The following is a 17024-nucleotide window of genomic DNA, read 5'->3' as shown; positions in this document are numbered from 1 at the left end:
ATGTCACTAGTTCTCATAATTTAACACCCCAAGTCCTCAGTATCGTACTGATACTGTTTTCAAAAATATTTTAAATGAAATTTAGAGTACCCAATTCATTTTTTCCAATTAAGGCAATTTAGCGTGTTCAATCCACCTACCCTGCACATCTTTTGGTTGTGTGGGTGAAACCCACGCAAACACGGGGAGAATGTGAAAACTCCACAGGACAGTGACCCAGAGCCGGGATTAAACCCGGGACCTCAGCGCTGTGAGGCAGCAGTGCTAACCACTCCACCACCGTGCTGCCCCTTACTGATGAGGTTACATTTAAAATGGGTTTATCATCTCTATTTTTCCATCTTTAATATACGAGGAGGTCCCAGGTGTTGCCCCCCCTACCCCATTAGCAGATTGCACATCCGGAAGCTCCCTGAGCAGGACCTTTCAATCCCTAGCAAATAACTAATGGGGCACTGTCATGTGAGAGTGCCTTTAAGAAATTGATGTTTACGCAATGTACCTTTAAGAAATGCAGTGATGTCAGAGTGTGGGTGGAGCTGGGTTTTTAGCTCAGCCATTTTGCAGTTTTAGTTTCAGTTTTGAGGAAAAGAGCTTGGGTGTGTCTGTGGTGAGCTGGATCTGCTGTGATCTCCGCCATGAAAGACTATCTCTGGATCATTTGGGTGATTTAAACTCATAATAGTAATGTCTTTAACCTGATGTGTTTCTGTTTAAAGGTGTTAAGTCTCTTGGATGTTGAAAGGAATAACGGAAGGATTATTTAGTGTTGTATTATTTTTGGGGTTATCTTTGAAGTAAGGGGTGTTAAGTGATCCAATGTTTATTTAAAAGGTTAAGTTGAGTTCATGGAATAAACATTGTTTTGTGTTTAAAAACCCACGTGTCCATAATTGTAATACCACACCTGGAGAACAAGCTGTGTGCTTCAAAAGCAACAATACATTAAAGGGGAGGTTGGTTGAATTCCGTGATACAATTTGGGGTTCTGAAAACGCCTCTCCCATAACAGCACATAGCGAGATGCCCCACAAGTCTATCTGCGTGTTTACCTAGAGAATGCAAACTGCAGAGTTTGCAGCTTTTATTTCAGGCAGCTATGCACTGGCTAGCTCGAGATCTGAAAGTTTGCACTGCTCTTTCCAACAGCCCAATCAAGGCCGGGTGATAAGGGCCTGTGCGGATGTGCTGGATATTGTTGGTCTGGAGAAAACACTGGAAATCCTCCCCCATAAAGGTGGTGCCATTATTCGAAGCCAGCGCTCCGAAAGCTTGTGATTTCAAATAAACGTGTTGGACTTTAACCTGGTGTTGTGAGATTTCTTACTATGTCCAAGCACAGCAGTATATAAACAGGTCTTTACTCCTTGACTCCCGGGTCCACACCCACTGGGCCCCTGTTCCCTGGGCTCCGCGCTGCCTTCCCTTGGCTAGAGTTTGCGTGCCCCCTGGCGATAGGCCCCGGCTGGTTCTGTGGCCCGGGAATGGTCGCTCCTTAAAGAGGCCACGCTACCTCAGTAATAATCTTGGAACATTCTTAAAACCACATTACAAGTACAAGAGGTTGGTCATTTATCAATTAAACTCTGCATCAGAATTATCTTCGTTTGGGTAACAGCCGCTGATTTTAATGAGCCCCTAGGTTGGGTGAAGTGCTAGTTCGGCCTCCTACAAGGGAAGAAGCAAAATTCAATGAGCATATGGGCGGCACGGTGGCACAGTGGTTAGCACTGCTGCTTTACAGCGCCAGGGACCCGGGTTCAATTCTGCTTGTGTCTGTGTGGAGTTTGCACGTTCTCCGCCTGTCTGCGTGGGTTTCCTCCGGGTGCTCTGGTTTCCTCCCACAGTCCAAAGATGTGCAGGTTAGGTGGGAGTGGGGCCTGGGTAGAGTGTTCTTCCGGAGGGTTGGTGCAGACGCAATGGGCCGAATGCCTTCCTCCTGCACTGTAGGGATTCTATGATGACTGAGACTAGATTCTCAATTGCAGATTATTAATTGAATTTAAATTCCACCAGCTGCTCTGGTGGGATTTGAACCCCTGTCCTCAGAATGTTGGCCTGGGCCCCTGGGTCCAGATATTTTGCCTGAAAAGATGTGATATAAAGGCTGTATTTAAGTTTATTCCTTGATGCACGATCAATTACACAAAGATGAGAGTTGGATGCAATCGAGGCTTTATTACACTAAGATGTGTGGCCTCCTACAGCAGCTGGCGAAATGGCTGCTGTACGAGGAGCACACATATTTATACTCCGCCTACTGGGCGGAGCCAGCAGGCAGGGAATTACCTCCATACCTGTAGTACAGGGCCTTACTGTAAAGCACCTACACCGACATCCTCCATATACAATATATACATCAGCGGTGACTACCACATTCCTCAACCAACATTACTAAACACAGATTTTCTGGCCATTATCACATTGCTGTTTTGGGGGGCTCACTGTGTACATATGGTTGCTGAATTTCTCACGTTACAACAACAACGACTATATTTCAAAAGTACTTCCTTGGTTGTATAGCCCTTTGAGGTGTATTGAGGGTGTAAAATATACACAACAGAAATTGCTTTAGTCGATGTTTTGAAAGAGGTGAGATTGCAAGGAGGCTCACTTCTGGGAAATTGTACTTTTCTTCCTGGAATGCCCGCATTGCAGATGCCACTGGCTGCTCTTTGCCAGTATCTGACAAGATGCCCGCTACTAGCAAAACATTTTATACATTATCAAAGAACAGTACAGCACAGTAACAGACCCTTCGGCCCTCCAAGCCTGCGCCGATCATGTGTCCCATCTAGACCAACTGCCTGTATCCTTCTATACCCCTATCTAGATAAGTCTTAAAGCTCGCGAACGTATCTGCCTCAATCACCTCACTTGGCAATGCATTCCAGGCCATCACCATCGTCTGTGTACAAAACCTCCCCCATACATCTCCACTGAACCTATCCCCCTCACCTTGAACTTGTGCCCCCTTGTAATTGCCATTTCCACCCTGGGAAAAAGACTCTATCTATACCACTAATAATTTTAGAAACTTCTATCAAGTCGCCCCGCAGCCTCCGTCTCACTAGGGTGAACAATCCCGGTTTATTCAATCTCTCCTCATAGCTAATACCCTCCATGTCAGGCAACATTCTGGTAAATCTTTTCTGTACTCTCTCCAAAACCTCCACGTCCTTCTGGTAGTGCGGTGACCAGAATTGGACACAGTATTCCAAATGTGGCCTAACCAACGTTCTATATAACTGTAACATAATTTGCAAACTTTATACTCGATACCCTGTTTTATGAAGGCAAGCATGCCATATGCTTTCTTTACCACCATTCCCACCTGTGCTGCCACTTTTAAGGATCTGTGGACCTGCTTTCCCAGATCTCTCTGTGTCTCTACGCTCCTGATGGTTCTGTCATTTATTTTGTAGCTCCCACCTGAATTGGATCTACCAAAATGCAGCACCTCGCATTTGACCTTGGGAATCAAAAAATGTCACCATTACCTTTATGAGTGGGTATCCTTCGAACTTATGGAAACGCCCTTGCATGCAGACGCATGCCTTCCCCTCCAGCTCCCCAAATACCAGCTGGCCAGCATGTCCCTGCACTGGATAGAGAAAGAGATAACAATGAGTGGTACGCACCAAGAAGTTAGCAACTTGTCTGAACCAACCTCAACAATTTATATTGTACCTTTAACATTGTGAAATTTGACAAGATGTTTCACAGGAGTGTGACCAACCGAGGGCATGGCTGCCAATGTCGGAGGGATGAAAATCGGGGGTAGCCAAGAAGCCAGAATTGGTGGAGCTGGTTGTGAAACTGGAGGAAGTTACAGAATAGGGAAGAGTTGAATCCATGGAGAATTTTAAAATGAAGAAGTTGCTGGGGACCGGGAGCTAATGTAGGTTTGTAACCCAACTGCTGATCCTAATGAAGGTACGGATGAAGACGATTATTCATTCTGCGCTACCTAATTCATCCACAACAAAATAACAGCCTGCCATTGTGGAATTCGATAGTTCTTCAATGATTCCCCGGTTTTACCTCCATTGCCCTACTTAGAGGTCAATGATGGTTGCTCCTCCTGTGAGAAAGAACTTCTCCACTTTCGTCCTAAAATTTACCTTTAAGTCCTTTTGCACTTGTTCCTCTCATCCTTCTGCGAAGCCTGAAAAAGCGTGCTATATTTTTATTTGCACGGGACTGGCATGGGCCTCGCAGACTGACTGGCTTCCTTGTGTGTTTTTAAAATGAATTATCTGGGATATGCTGCCACTCTCACTAGCAGGTAGGGTGCAGTCGATCGAAATGACGGTCCTTCCGAGGTTTCTCTTTCTGTTCCAGTGCCTTCCCATTTTGATCCCCAAGGCCTTTTTCAAATGGGTAAGCAGGAGCATCATGGGATTTGTGTGGGCGAATAAGACCCCGAGGGTGAAGAGAGTGTATCTGAAGCGTAGCAGGGACAGGGGGGTGCTGGCGCTGCTGAATGTATGTGGCTATTATTGGGCAGCCAATGTGGCGATGATCCGTAAGTGGGTAATAGAGGGAGAGGGGGCGGCGTGGAAGAGGCTAGAGATGGCGTACTGTGTGGGCACGAGCCTGAGGGCGCTGGTGATGGTACCGCTGCCGCTCTCGCCGACAAGGTACACCACGAGTCCGGTGGTGGCGGCGATGCTGAAGATCTGGGGGCAGTGGAGGCAACACAGGGGCGAGGTGGGAGCCTCGGTTTGGTCCCCGATTCGGGAGAATCATCGGTTCGTCCCGGGAAGGATGGATGGGGGGGTTTTGGAGCTGGCACGGGCAGGGATGAGAAGAATGGGGGACCTGTTCATTGATGGGACGTTTGCGAGCCTAGAGGCGCTGGAGGAGAAGTTTGGGCTACCCCGGGAAACGATTTCAGGTACAAGTGAGGGCGTTTGCGAGGTGGCAGGTGAGGGAATTCCCGCTGCTTCCGGCACGTAGGATTCAGGACAGGGTGACTTCAGGTGTATGGGTTGGAGAAGGCAAGGTTTTGGCGATTTACCAGGAGCTGCAGGAAGAGGAGGAGGCCTCGGTGGAGGAGTTAAAGGGCAAGTGGGAGGAGGAGCTTGGGGAGGAGATAGATGAGGGTCTGTGGGCTGATGCCTTGAGTAGGGTTAATTCTTCCTCCTCTTGCGCCAGGCTCAGCCTAATACAGTTTCAAGTTACTCAGAGCGCATATGACCGGGGCGAGGTTGAGTAGGTTCTTTGGGGTGGAGGGCAGATGTGGGAGGTGCTCGGGGAGCCCAGCAAATCACGTCCATATGTTCTGGTCGTGCCCGGTGCTGGATGGGTTTTGGAGGGGTTTTGCGAGGACTATGGCCAAGGTGGTTAACGCCCGGGTCAAGCCGAGCTGGGGATTAGCATTATTTGGGGTATCGGACGAGCCGGGAGTGCAGGAGGCGAAAGAGGCCGGAATTCTGGCCTTTGCGTCCCTGGTAGCCTGGCGGAGGATTTTGTTACTGTGGAAAGATACGAAGCCCCCTAGTGTGGCAGCTTGGATCAATGACATGGCAGGGTTCATCAAACTGGAGAGGATAAAGTTTGCCTTGCGAGGGTCTGTGCAAGGGTTTTTCAGGCGGTGGCAACCGTTCCTAGACTATCTCGCGGAGCGTTAGGATGAGGTCAGCAGCAGCCCAGGGGCGGGGGGGGGGGGGGGGGGGGGGAGGGGGGATTTCTTTTAGGGTGGTGTTTGGGTTAAGATGGGGGGTTTCCCTATATGTACTTTCTACTGTTATATGGGGGGTTATTGTATATTGGGGAAATCCAATGTATAATTTCTGCTCGTTGTGTTTTTGTTTCTTTTTTCTTGTTGGGGGGGGTTTTGTTGAAAATTTGAATAAATATATTTTTTAAAAAAAGAATTGTCTGTAATTCTAACTCATATTTTTAAATAATTAGAAACTACTCAGAATAAATGATAGAATTGTCCAGGATTGTCCAGGATGTCCAGAATTGTCCAGGATGTCCAGAAAGGAGGTTATTCTGCGCATTATACCTGTGTCGGCCACCCAATTAGTCCCAGTCCCCTGTAACCCTGCAATCTCTCCCTTCTCAGGTGTATATCCAATTGCTTTCTGAACGTTACAGGGGAGTCTATTTCCACTGCTATTTCAGCCAGTGTATTTCAGATAATTACACTTTGCTGGGGTAAAGTGTCTTTTTTACCCTCGCTCACCTCTGGTTCATTTGCCAATGATCTTAAATCAGTGTCCTTTTGATTCCGGCCTTTCTGTGACTAAAACGATTTCTCCTTATTTACTGTATCAAATCATGTCAAAGTTTAGAGTATTTCTCGATAGTCCTCAGTGAGCTCAGTTCCATACCTGTGCTTTGCGGAAAGTTGGGAACGTCGGTGTATTTAAAGATTTCCTGGTTTGCAAGTGCCTCAGCAAGCATCCCAAGTCCAGAGCCACAGATTATTGCCACCTTTGGTCGAAGTTTGGTCCTCGATAGCAGCCAATCTGCCGTCTCCTGGTAGGTTTGGTAACTGAAATAATATTCATGGTTAAATAACCACCAACAGCAAACAGGGTGACGCCAATCTCTTCAAACTGGGATCTGAAGAAATGTGTCAGACAATGAGATTGTTTATCATTTGATGTCAGGCAGTCTATCTGAGTGTTTTGTATTGCAGATTTTTGTTTGGTGTACTGATTAGTCAAAGACTAGGAATCCTGCGGCGACTAACTCACCTGACTCCAAAAAGCCTGTCCACCATCTACAAGGCACAAGTCAGGAGTGCAATGGAATACTCCCCACTTACCTTGATGAGTGCAGCTCCAACAACATTCAAGAAGCTCAACACCATCCAGGACAAAGCAGCCCGTTTGATTGCTCCCCCTTCCACAAACATTCAAACATCCACCACCGACGAACAGTGGCAGCCGTGTGTACCATCTACATGATGCACTGCAGTAGCTCACCAAGGTTCCTTAGACAACACCTTCCAAACCCATGACAACTATCATCTAGAAGGACAAGAGCAGCAGATACATAGGAATCCCACCACCTGGAGGTTTCGCTCCAAGTCACTCACAACCCTGACTTGGAAATATAAAGCCATTCCTTCACCGTCACTGGGGTAACATCCTGGAACTCCCTCCCTAACAGCACGGTGGGTGTACCTACACCCCGGGGACTTCAGTGGTTCAAGAAAGCAACTCACCACCACTTCGTGAAGGGCAGCTAGCGATGGGCAATAATAATAATAATCGCTTATTGTCACAAGTAGGCTTCAATGAAGTTACTGTGAAAAGCCCCTAGTCGCCACATTCCGGCGTCTAATCGAGGAGGCTGGTACGGGAATTGAACCCGCGCTGCTGGCCTTGTTCTGCATTACAAGCCAGCTGTTTAGCCCACTGTGCTAAACCAGCCCCTGAACTAAATGCTGGCCTAACCAGCAACACCCACATCCCGTAAATGAATAATAAAAAAATATATAGTCGGCCATAATGTGTGGAGTAGGACATCAAGTGGAGCCTTGTTATTTACAGATACAGAACAAACCAGAATTGGCCAGTACAGTCAAAAGTTTAGAAACATATAGAGAATATAAATCAAGAGAAAATAACCCTGAGAAGCAAGAGCTGTGGCTTTAAGTTTTTAAAAAAAGGAACTTAAGTTTTTTTTTTTAAAGTGTTGCCGCAAAAATCATATTAAGTACATAATATCAAACCTCAGTAGTGGATCAAGTTGGATCCCCGGAATTACTGTCTCTGAGACATGAGTCCTGTTGTATCAAGTGGACATGGAGGGAAGGATCGTTCATAAACATGTGGACCACTCGAGCAGTAGAGAGATGCTCAGCAGTCAATGTTGCCATCAAGAAATGTTTCCAAACCCATAAGCACTAGAGTACCTGATCGACATGCTATAGACATAACTGATGTCTCCGTGAAAACAAATAGTGATGAATTGCCTGTGCCAGAGTTTTTGCCCTTCCTGTTAATGTTATTCCTGTGACGCTCTACAAGAAACAGAAAAAACCCTCAGAGACTCGATTTATAATTGTCCAGCTCATGCGTATAAGGTTTAGTTAGAATTTAGGACCGAGTAACTTAGTTATTGACGATTGAGTAAAGGAGTTAAAGGGGGAGGGATGTGGTGATTTGTGGCGATTGTCCTGCTAAGGGCAACACAGCAGAGTAAGGCTTGGGGACCAATTCGGGCGCAGAGTGGGTAATCAGCCTAAGTGGTGGAGCCCTCGCTTAGGCAGGAGCCATGTAGGGGATTAAGGGCAGCCGTGTGGTTGCTATACTGTTGCACAGTTTTTCTTATTAATAAATATCTTTTGTGTTTCTAATGAGGTCTGTGAAAGTGCATCATTACAATCCTGAAACTGAGCCCCCTTGTTCTAGATTTCCCAACCAGGAGAAAGCAACTTCTCAGGCATGCATTTTCTCTAAAATGGGAGCAACCCATGCCTTAGGCACCACATCCCTGAATCCAGAAGCCCCGATTCTACCTCCAGCACACACTATTTTCTCTGGTTGGTGAACGGGCGCAGGACCTATTGTGCAAATGCCCGGTTCATAGAGGCAGCAACACATTCAAAAATGCAGCTGATGTCAATCGAAAATGATATTTGTCAGAGACATTTCCAGAACACACCTCATGCGACTTGTGATTTTCAACAAAAGGTGTATACAGAGCGGAGGTCAGGCATCCTTTTGGAAAGGTCAGGTACTCTTTGGAGAGATAAGACAACCTTTTGGAAAGGTCAGCTACCCTTTGGAGGACTCAGGTACCCTTTGGAGAGTACATGTACCTATTTGAGAGGTCCTGTACCCTTTTGGAGACGTCATGCATCCTCTGGGAGGTCAGGTACCCTTTTGGAAAGGTCATGTACACTGAGATCAGGTACCTATTGGAGAGGTCAGCAGATATCTATTGGAAACATCATGTATCCTTTTGGTGAGGTCATGCACCCTTTCGAGAGTCAGGTACCTGTTGGAGAAGTCATATCCCCTTTTGGAGAGGTCATGCACTCTTTCGAGCGGTCATATACCTGTTGGAGTGGTCATGTACCCTTTTGGCGAGGTCAGGTGTACCGGATGGAGAGGTCATGTACCCTTTTGGAGAGATCAGGTGTACCATCTGGAGAGGTCTGATACCCTATGGAGAGCTTTAAAAATTTTCAACAAGTGCCCAGAACTTCAACACATTCAAACACAGTTGTGCAGCTGTCACCCAAGGGAGTTGGAAGGTGGGACCTGTGGCCTTAGAAGGACAGATACTTGTGGCCATCCTGACTCTGGCATCCAGAAGGGAGGGCACAAAGTGTGCCAAATTAGGGTAATAGTGCACATCATGGCAAAGAAGCTGCAAAATGGGGACGGCACCTTTGCTTTTCCGTGTCAAAGAGGCACATGAGTGAGAGCAATGTGTGACCAGAGGGAAGGGACAAGGCCACGAGTTGGAGGGAGTGCAGCTGTTTTTATTTAAACCCATCCCTCATATTTTCATAACTAGTAAATGGAAGTACTCAAAGGAAAGGAAAGAAAATTCGCAGAATTTCTTGCGAATCTCCCCACGGTTTTCTCTTGGGTTCGATCGGTGCAGTATTTTGGAGATGAATCTTCAATTCCTGGAGACTCCGGGCACAATCCTGGAGAGTTGGCAATGCTAAACTAACTTTAAACTGGCTTCAGCTGGACCAACATAAGGACATTGGTTCCGCTGAGCTGGGGGTGAGGAGCTTTCAGGAGCGGACACCTCCAGCCCAGGATACAGACCAATGTGCAAAAAAAAAAAGGTTGCAGAAGCAGGAAGGTCTCCTGTCAAAGGGAAGGATTTAGATCTGTTTGGTCTGAAAAGAAATGAGGGACCATTGACGTAAGAAAAACTCCACAGCAGCAAGGATAAAATCTCCAAATCCCCAAAGGAAGGAAAGAGTTAATATTTTATTGGCAAGTTCTAATGAATCTGTTTAAGAAGTGGAAAAGCAGCAGGTCAGTCATTAATTCAATAATTCATGCCTCACCAACATTTCTGAAGTAACAAAATACACTGTCATGGGGTGAAAATTTTAACGGCCCCGCTGCATATGGGGCGGGAAACCCGGGTCCTCAGATCATTACCCTGGGTCTCTGGATTATTATTCCAGCGACAATACCACTCTGCGACCGCCCTCCCTAATCCCATTTTCTGATCCCATTTCCCAGCACATGGTTCATAACCTTCGAATCCCACCGTGGCAGATGGCGAAATTTGAATTCAATAAAAACCTGGAATTAAAAGTCGAATGATGGCCAATGAAACCATTGTTGTAAGAACCCATCTGGTTCAATAATGTTCTTTAGGGAAGGAAATCTGCCGTCCTTACCCGGTCTGGCCAGACCCACACAGCAATGTGGTTGACTGTGAACTGCAACCCCCCCCCCCCCTGAAATGGCCTGGCAAGCCGCTCAAGGGCAATTAGGATGGGCAACAAATGCTGGGTCAGTCAGCAACGCCCACACCCCAAGAACAAATTTTTTAAAAGCTTCTCTGCCTTGGCCATAGCATGACTCCGGTTAGTCAGTCAAACAGCCTTTAATCCCCCCAGCTCCAATATTTTTTTAAATATAAAACAAATTAATTTAAGATGAATAAAAATTCAATGAAAAATCACAATTAAAAAAAAAAAGGTTCCTGGGCGGGGTTCTCCGAGCCCTGTGCCGGGCCGGAGAATCGCCGCAACCGCGCCACGCCGGCACACGATTCTCCGAGGAGCGGAGAATCGCCGCCATTTGCGTCGGCGCATTTGCCGCGGCGCCGGTCGCGGGCCGCTGTCCGCGGCCGGGAGGCCGATTCTCCCGCCTTTTGATGGGCCGAGCGGAAAGGGCAGATTCCCGCCCGGCGCCGTCCACTCCTGCTCGCAGCCGGCGGGAAATCTGCGCGCAGGGTCAGGGGGGGCATCTGTGTGGGGGGGGGGGGGCTCCTTCACCGGGGTGGGGCTTCCGATGGGGTCTGACCCGCGATCGGGGCCCACCGATCGGCGGGACGGCCTCTCCAGCCCTGGCCCTATTTTGTTACGCGGCTGGCCCCGAACCCCCGTGTCATGTTGCATCGGGGCCGGCACGTTGAGGACGTCCCCCGCGCATTCGCGGGTTGGCACGGCGTCCGGTTGGCACTGGGAAGGGAGGCTGAAATGGCATGATCCGCTCCAGCGCCGTGCTGGCCCCCTACGGGGGCCGCAATCAGTAGTGCCTGCGCCCGTTTCGCGCCATCGTGAAATGCGACGGCGCGGACACACTGCCTCCATTTTGGAGAATCACGCCCCCTATGTTTCTTCTCCTGTTTGTTCCTTGCAGCAGTGTCGTGGAGATTAATTTCCAATTGCTGGAGACTTCAGAGCAAACCTGTAAGGTTGGTGTAGTTTAAAGGGTTAATAGCTAATGATGCCAGGTCACATGTGATTGATCCCGAGGGGGCCGGTTTAGCTCAGTTGGCTGCACAGCTGGTTCATGATGCAGAGTGGAGTTCAACAGGGCGGGCTCAATTCCCGTACCGGCTGAGATTATTCACGGAGGCCCCTCCTTCTCAACCTTGCCCCTCGCCTGAGGTGTGCTGCCCCCTCAGGTTAAATCACCATCGGTCAGCTCTCCCACCCCAAAGGGGAAAGTAGACTATCTGGGACTTTGGTGACTTTACTTTTACCTACTCATTGAACCTGAGGAGAAGAAAGGCACCAATGGAGTGTTGCCAAAGTCCGTCTCTGTAAATAGTGGAAATGTTCACTAAATGTTCATGGTTGCAACAGCACAGTTTCCAGCTCTCTTCTATTAAAGGCTCCCAGAGTCCAGCTCTGATAACAATAGTCTGAACCTGGGTGAAATGTAATTCACCCTGATATTGAAGTGAATGAGGAGGAAGATTTTCAGCTGCCTTTTCTTTTCTAAATCATAAGTGTGTTTTTTCAGTGTTTCAAGGTCCCATTGTACTGCTCCTGGATTTACCAGCGTGCATACTGTGAGTTGGTGATCTCCCATTTGGTAGCTTTGCGGTGGAGTGCAATGTTTGCCGACACACACTGACCGTGAGCAGCCGAGCAATTTCTACCCCAATTAAGTAGCCGCAGAAACGTTCCCCTTCTGCCAGAGTAGAAACAGTCTGCTCCAAACTGCTGAAACTGGGATGCTCGATGCTGAACATTGGAATAGCATCGATTCCATTGCTCAGTGCGGACATTAAACAGCTCTACAAACTCATCAGAAGATACATTTGCAAAGATATATGGGTGGCATGATCTGGACCCGCCGAAGGCAGCTGCCTCCTCCCCCCCCTTCCCCCGACGGTGGGACGGGCGAGCCATGCAAAAGGGCAGGCATACATTGATGGCACTAGAAGATCCCACCAGGGGTCAGCGGTGAGCCACCCCCACAAAACCCACTGTGGGGTCTGGAAAATCCCGCCCTTTAATGGTTCCGTTGTAAGCCTTGGGACTATGAACCTTCATTACAAATACCGATTTGTACTTTCCCTCTATCCAGTGGTGGCCCTACAAATACTGCATTGATTTGCTGGCACCTCATTTCTACTCTGGTTGATCTCGTCTGATAACCTCAAGCATAGTTTGAGCGGTTATCAAGGCGAAACACGTGTGATTATGTATGTCAGCCAGGCCGGGAGATTAAACTTTCCTCAATAAAACTCTGAGTAATGCCACACAAAAGATATTGAATCCCATTGCCTTGTAACCTTGTATTTTCTGTAAGAACTATCATATTGTTTGGCGATATGCCAGTATAGTGTTATATCAGCGTGGGAGACAGTTTAACAATCCTGCTGATCTACTCCAGTTGAAGCTCAGTCCCCAATATTCTGTCATTTAAAAGGGGGACATAACTGATGGTCTTGATGTACGTTTTCGTTGCCAGTCCATGTCGGGAGCAAAGAAATTGAAGTTTTTACTTTGTAGCTGACAGTGGTTGGTATCTGAAGATATGTGACAACATGCAGCACCATGTGCATCATGCTAAGAATACTCTTCCAGGGTGGCACAGCGGCGCAGTGGTTAGCACTGCTGCCTATGGCGCTGAGGACCTGAGTTCGACCCCGGGCCATTGTCCGTGTGGAGTTTGCACATTCTCTCCGTGTCTGTGTGGGTCTCATCCCCACAACCCAAAGATGTGCAAGGTAGGTGGATTGGCCGCGCTAAATTGAGTCTTAATTGGAAAAAAATAACTGGGTATTCTGAATTTAAAAGAAAAGAAAACATTTCCAGTGTAGGAATAGGAGTAGACAAATCAGCCCTTTGATTCTCCTATTCAATAATGTTTGACCACATTTCAGCCTTATTTTCCCCCTTCAACTCCATCATGTTCATAAGTGCCCTTTACTGGCAACAATCCATTGATCTGAGTTGATTACTTGTTAATTAACTGTCAATAATAAATCCTAACATGGTGATTAGTAATGGAGGAGGATTAATATTGCACTAAGTAACAATTGAGAAGTAACTGACTTCAGGATGTTGTCCTTTATAGTATCCCGGGCAATTGGTTGTAAAGGAACAAAACTAATTGGACAACCTCCACCTGTACAGTAGAATTGTGCCAACAATGCTCAGTGAACTTCCTGCACTACTCGAGTCACCCGTACCACACGTACTACCTGCCTTATGCCTGCAGTGTTCAACGTACTACCCCGCCTTGACATGAGCACTACCATGGGTGATTCACTAAGGCGTAAAATTAAATGATAACTTACCAAATCTGATCTTCAGAAAGCATTGTGTCAAATATCAAGTCTGCTTCTTTCTCTCTTCAAAGACGGGAGACTTGCACTCGATTCTTTCCGACTAACTCAGTAAAAAAACTGCTTGCTGTGTGACCTCTCATTGGTTCACTGGCTCTAGACCGTCAAGTTATATATCAGGAAATGAACACTGAGTTCCAAATTGGCACCCTACCACGATCCAAGCAATTGGTTCATGTAAGATGATGTAAAGATATGATTGGCTGGCTGTAGGGTGGAGTAATTAATTGTTAAATGCAATAAAAATGTTCTTCTTCGGGAAGATAGTCAGTCAAGTGATGAATTAACTGCATGTGACCAAAAAGTGAATGGTTTTGAGTGAGTTAAGATAGGAAAGGACTTTAACACTTTGGCATAAGGATTAGTGTTTTTGTATTTCCTCACAGAATATAATTTGAGAAAGTTTAGCTTCTTCCAGGTTTCTGGGTTATTTGTCCAATGCGGTTTTGGCTCCTGGTGGGATTCTAGGAGAGGATGAAGGGAAACGCTCCCGGCATTCTCAATACCACAACAAGTAGATGTAGCCAATAACTGAAAGCCCAAGAGTCAAAAAGTAAAGGCCGGAATTCTCCATTTCGGAGACTAAGGGCGTGACCTAACGGCCGTTAGATCGCAGGAGAGGCCAAAATTGGCAGCTGTGCCGGGCGCCGATCGATTTGCCGATCTAACCGGTCCGCTCCCGTTGGCAAGATGAGGGGCTGGATTCTCCGCCGTTGGGTTGCTCCGTTTTGCCGGCGGCCCGGGGGTTTCCCGACGGCGTGGGGCTGCCCCACAATGGAAAACCCCATTGACCAGCCGGTGAAACCAGGAATCCCGCCGGTGTGCCGAACCAGAAATTTGGCGCGGCGGGACGGAGGAACCCGCCCGAGGAGTCCGCACCGGGATGGCGAGGGAGCAATAATCACCAATTAAAGCCAATCTAAATCCCATTAATGGGAATGTCCCCCTATCTAACGGCCTCCTGTGAGCTGACCGCCTCCCTGGCGAGCGGCCACGAGGGCACCGATTAGCACTCCATTTTAAATACGGGAAGCCTGCAGAATGGCTGCTGTGAGGATCCAGGGAGGTGCAGTTGCCGTCTTCAATCCCGGGTAGCAAGCCCGGGGACACTGGGGTTGCTGGCCCCATTGCTCGGGGGGGGGGGGGGGGGGAGAGACCTCTGGGGGAGACGGCCTCAGTTGGGGGGGGGGTGGACCGTCATCGGTGGGGAGGTTGCCCCTGGACTGGGCGAGGTGGCCATTGGGGGGGAGGGGGGTGGTAGGAGCCCCAGCACCCGTGGGTCTGCCGCGCCACCCCCTGGGCCATCTGTATCCATGATGGGGGCAGCTCTGGCTACTGCTTATCTGTCCCACTGAACACCCATAACCCCACTGCCCGTGGCGGCCTCTGGGCGCACAGCTGAAGGATATTGCTAATTGGAATTGGCAATTGTAGTAATGTGAGCACCTCACAGCTCCCGAGTGGATTCCCGTGGGTAGATATGCCATGTCGCAGGCCAGAGTTATTGCCTGCCATCCCAATCAGACCGTGAGGCCTGGACACTGGATGCTTCAACAGAAGCCAACATTCAAACACCCATGTGAAGGGTGGGTTGGATGGCACCCTGAGGGACGGCAAGGGATGTGAGGGGCGGGAGGCTCGAGGGGTCGGCCCATGTGCAGGCGCCGCCCTATAGCCTGGGTACCTGGCCGCACATCAGACCAGGGAGGGACCCAGAGGGAGGCTGGCGACGGCCCAAGATGAACAGGCGTCGCAGGTTGTTCATAGAACATACAGTGCAGAAGGAGGCCATTCGTCCCATCGAGTTTGCACCCACCCACCCAAGCCCTCAGTTCCACCCTATCCCCCTGACCCAATAACCCCTCCTAATCGTTTTGGTCACTAAGGGCAATTTATCATGGCCAATCCACCTAACCTGCCCATCTTTGGACTGTGGGAGGAAACCGGAGCACCCGGAGGAAACCCACGCAGACACGGGGAGAACGTGCAGACTCCGCACCGACAGTGACCCAGCCGGGAATCAAACCTGGGACCCTGGCGCTGTGAAGCAACAGTGCTAACCACTGTGCGACCATTGCGCAGTTGAGGGGTAAGAGCATTTATTCCAATATTGCACAATGTTATTTTGCCAGTAAATGAATTATTGAACATTGCCAATACAGTTATATATAGAAAAAAGATTTTGGTAACCCAGTTATTCATAGTTACAGACAATGAAACTCTTCTAAGATGTGGTCAATGTTGGAATGTAGAAACCACAAACTACCTCTGCCTTAAGAATATTCAATGATGCTACCTTTCCCACTCTCGGGGAAGAGAGTTTGACAGAGGCATGACCCTCAGAGTAAAAACAAATGTCATCCCCATCTTAAATGGCAAACCCCTTGGGCAGGATCTCCCCCCCACCCCCCTCTGCAGTGTGTTTCGTGGTGGTGGTGGTGGGGGGGTGGGGGGGCGGTGCCTGCCATTGGCCGGCAGGTGATTTTCTGGTCTTGCCGTTGGCGACTGGAACGCACCTCTCGCCACCGCGAAACCCGTGTGCGCCATGCTGGGAAACGGGGCTGGCGGGAGGGAGAATCCCGTCCCATATCTTTGAACTGTGTTCCATAATCCGAGTATCCTTTCGGCATGTATAATGTCGAGTCCTCTCAGGATCGCTTAAGCGTCAGTAAGATCACCTCTCATTCTTTTAAACTCCAATGGATACAGGTCCAACCTGTCTTATCTTTTCCCGCATAAGGTAAAATAAAATAATAATAGTAAAGAGCCCTTTTGCCCTCTCCGGCGCAGAGGACCCATTGTCTACCCAGCCACTAGCACCACTAAAAAAGATGATCTGATCATTATCTTATTATTATTTGTCGAAGTTTGCTTCTCTGCTGTGAAGCAACTGTGCTAACCACTGTGTTTCAGAGACTCGCTACCCTCAGAGAAAAACATTTCTCCCCACCTCCATCTTAAATGAGCACAGAGTTATTTTTAAACGGTGACCCCCACCTCACTCTACCAACATACGCTTCCATTCCTTTCTTTCTTATGTACTTGTCAATACTGATACATGTTAGTCCCATGCTACCGTTTCGTTCAATCTTTGTCTGAACATTCAGGGGTTGCGGTTTCCCGCCCCGGGATAGAACAGCTGTCCAGGTAGTTATTGACCAATTGGCCTGTCGTAGGCTAAAGGCGGAATCCCCCCCCCCCCCCCCGGGGTCAGGAAGCCCCATGACAGAGAGATCTCAAGTACCGGGTGCATCACTGTGGCC

General features: G+C 48.4%; 1 protein-coding gene across 2 annotated transcripts in view; it reads right to left on the bottom strand.

Moving 5' to 3' along the window:
• pnp4a (purine nucleoside phosphorylase 4a) overlaps positions 1–13870 on the bottom strand; it is a 70245-nt gene extending 56375 nt beyond the window's left edge. Inside the window, exons 1-3 of one of the 2 annotated variants that reach the window (XM_072515243.1) lie at positions 13714–13870; positions 6345–6508; positions 3501–3604 (exon numbers count right to left, since the gene is read on the bottom strand). In XM_072515243.1, coding sequence (XP_072371344.1) covers positions 3501–3604; positions 6345–6508; positions 13714–13736 — 291 coding nt within the window. In that variant the 5' untranslated portion in view covers positions 13737–13870. Of the gene's footprint in view, positions 1–3500; positions 3605–6344; positions 6580–13713 lie in introns of both variants that reach the window. The other variant, XM_072515244.1, reaches the window with a different exon arrangement.
• Between the last annotated feature and the right edge of the window lie 3154 nt (positions 13871–17024).

Source organism: Scyliorhinus torazame, chromosome 8 (assembly GCF_047496885.1).
Source record: "Scyliorhinus torazame isolate Kashiwa2021f chromosome 8, sScyTor2.1, whole genome shotgun sequence".
Taxonomy (NCBI): Eukaryota; Metazoa; Chordata; class Chondrichthyes; order Carcharhiniformes; family Scyliorhinidae; genus Scyliorhinus; species Scyliorhinus torazame.
This window is presented reverse-complemented; position numbering and strand designations above follow the sequence as displayed.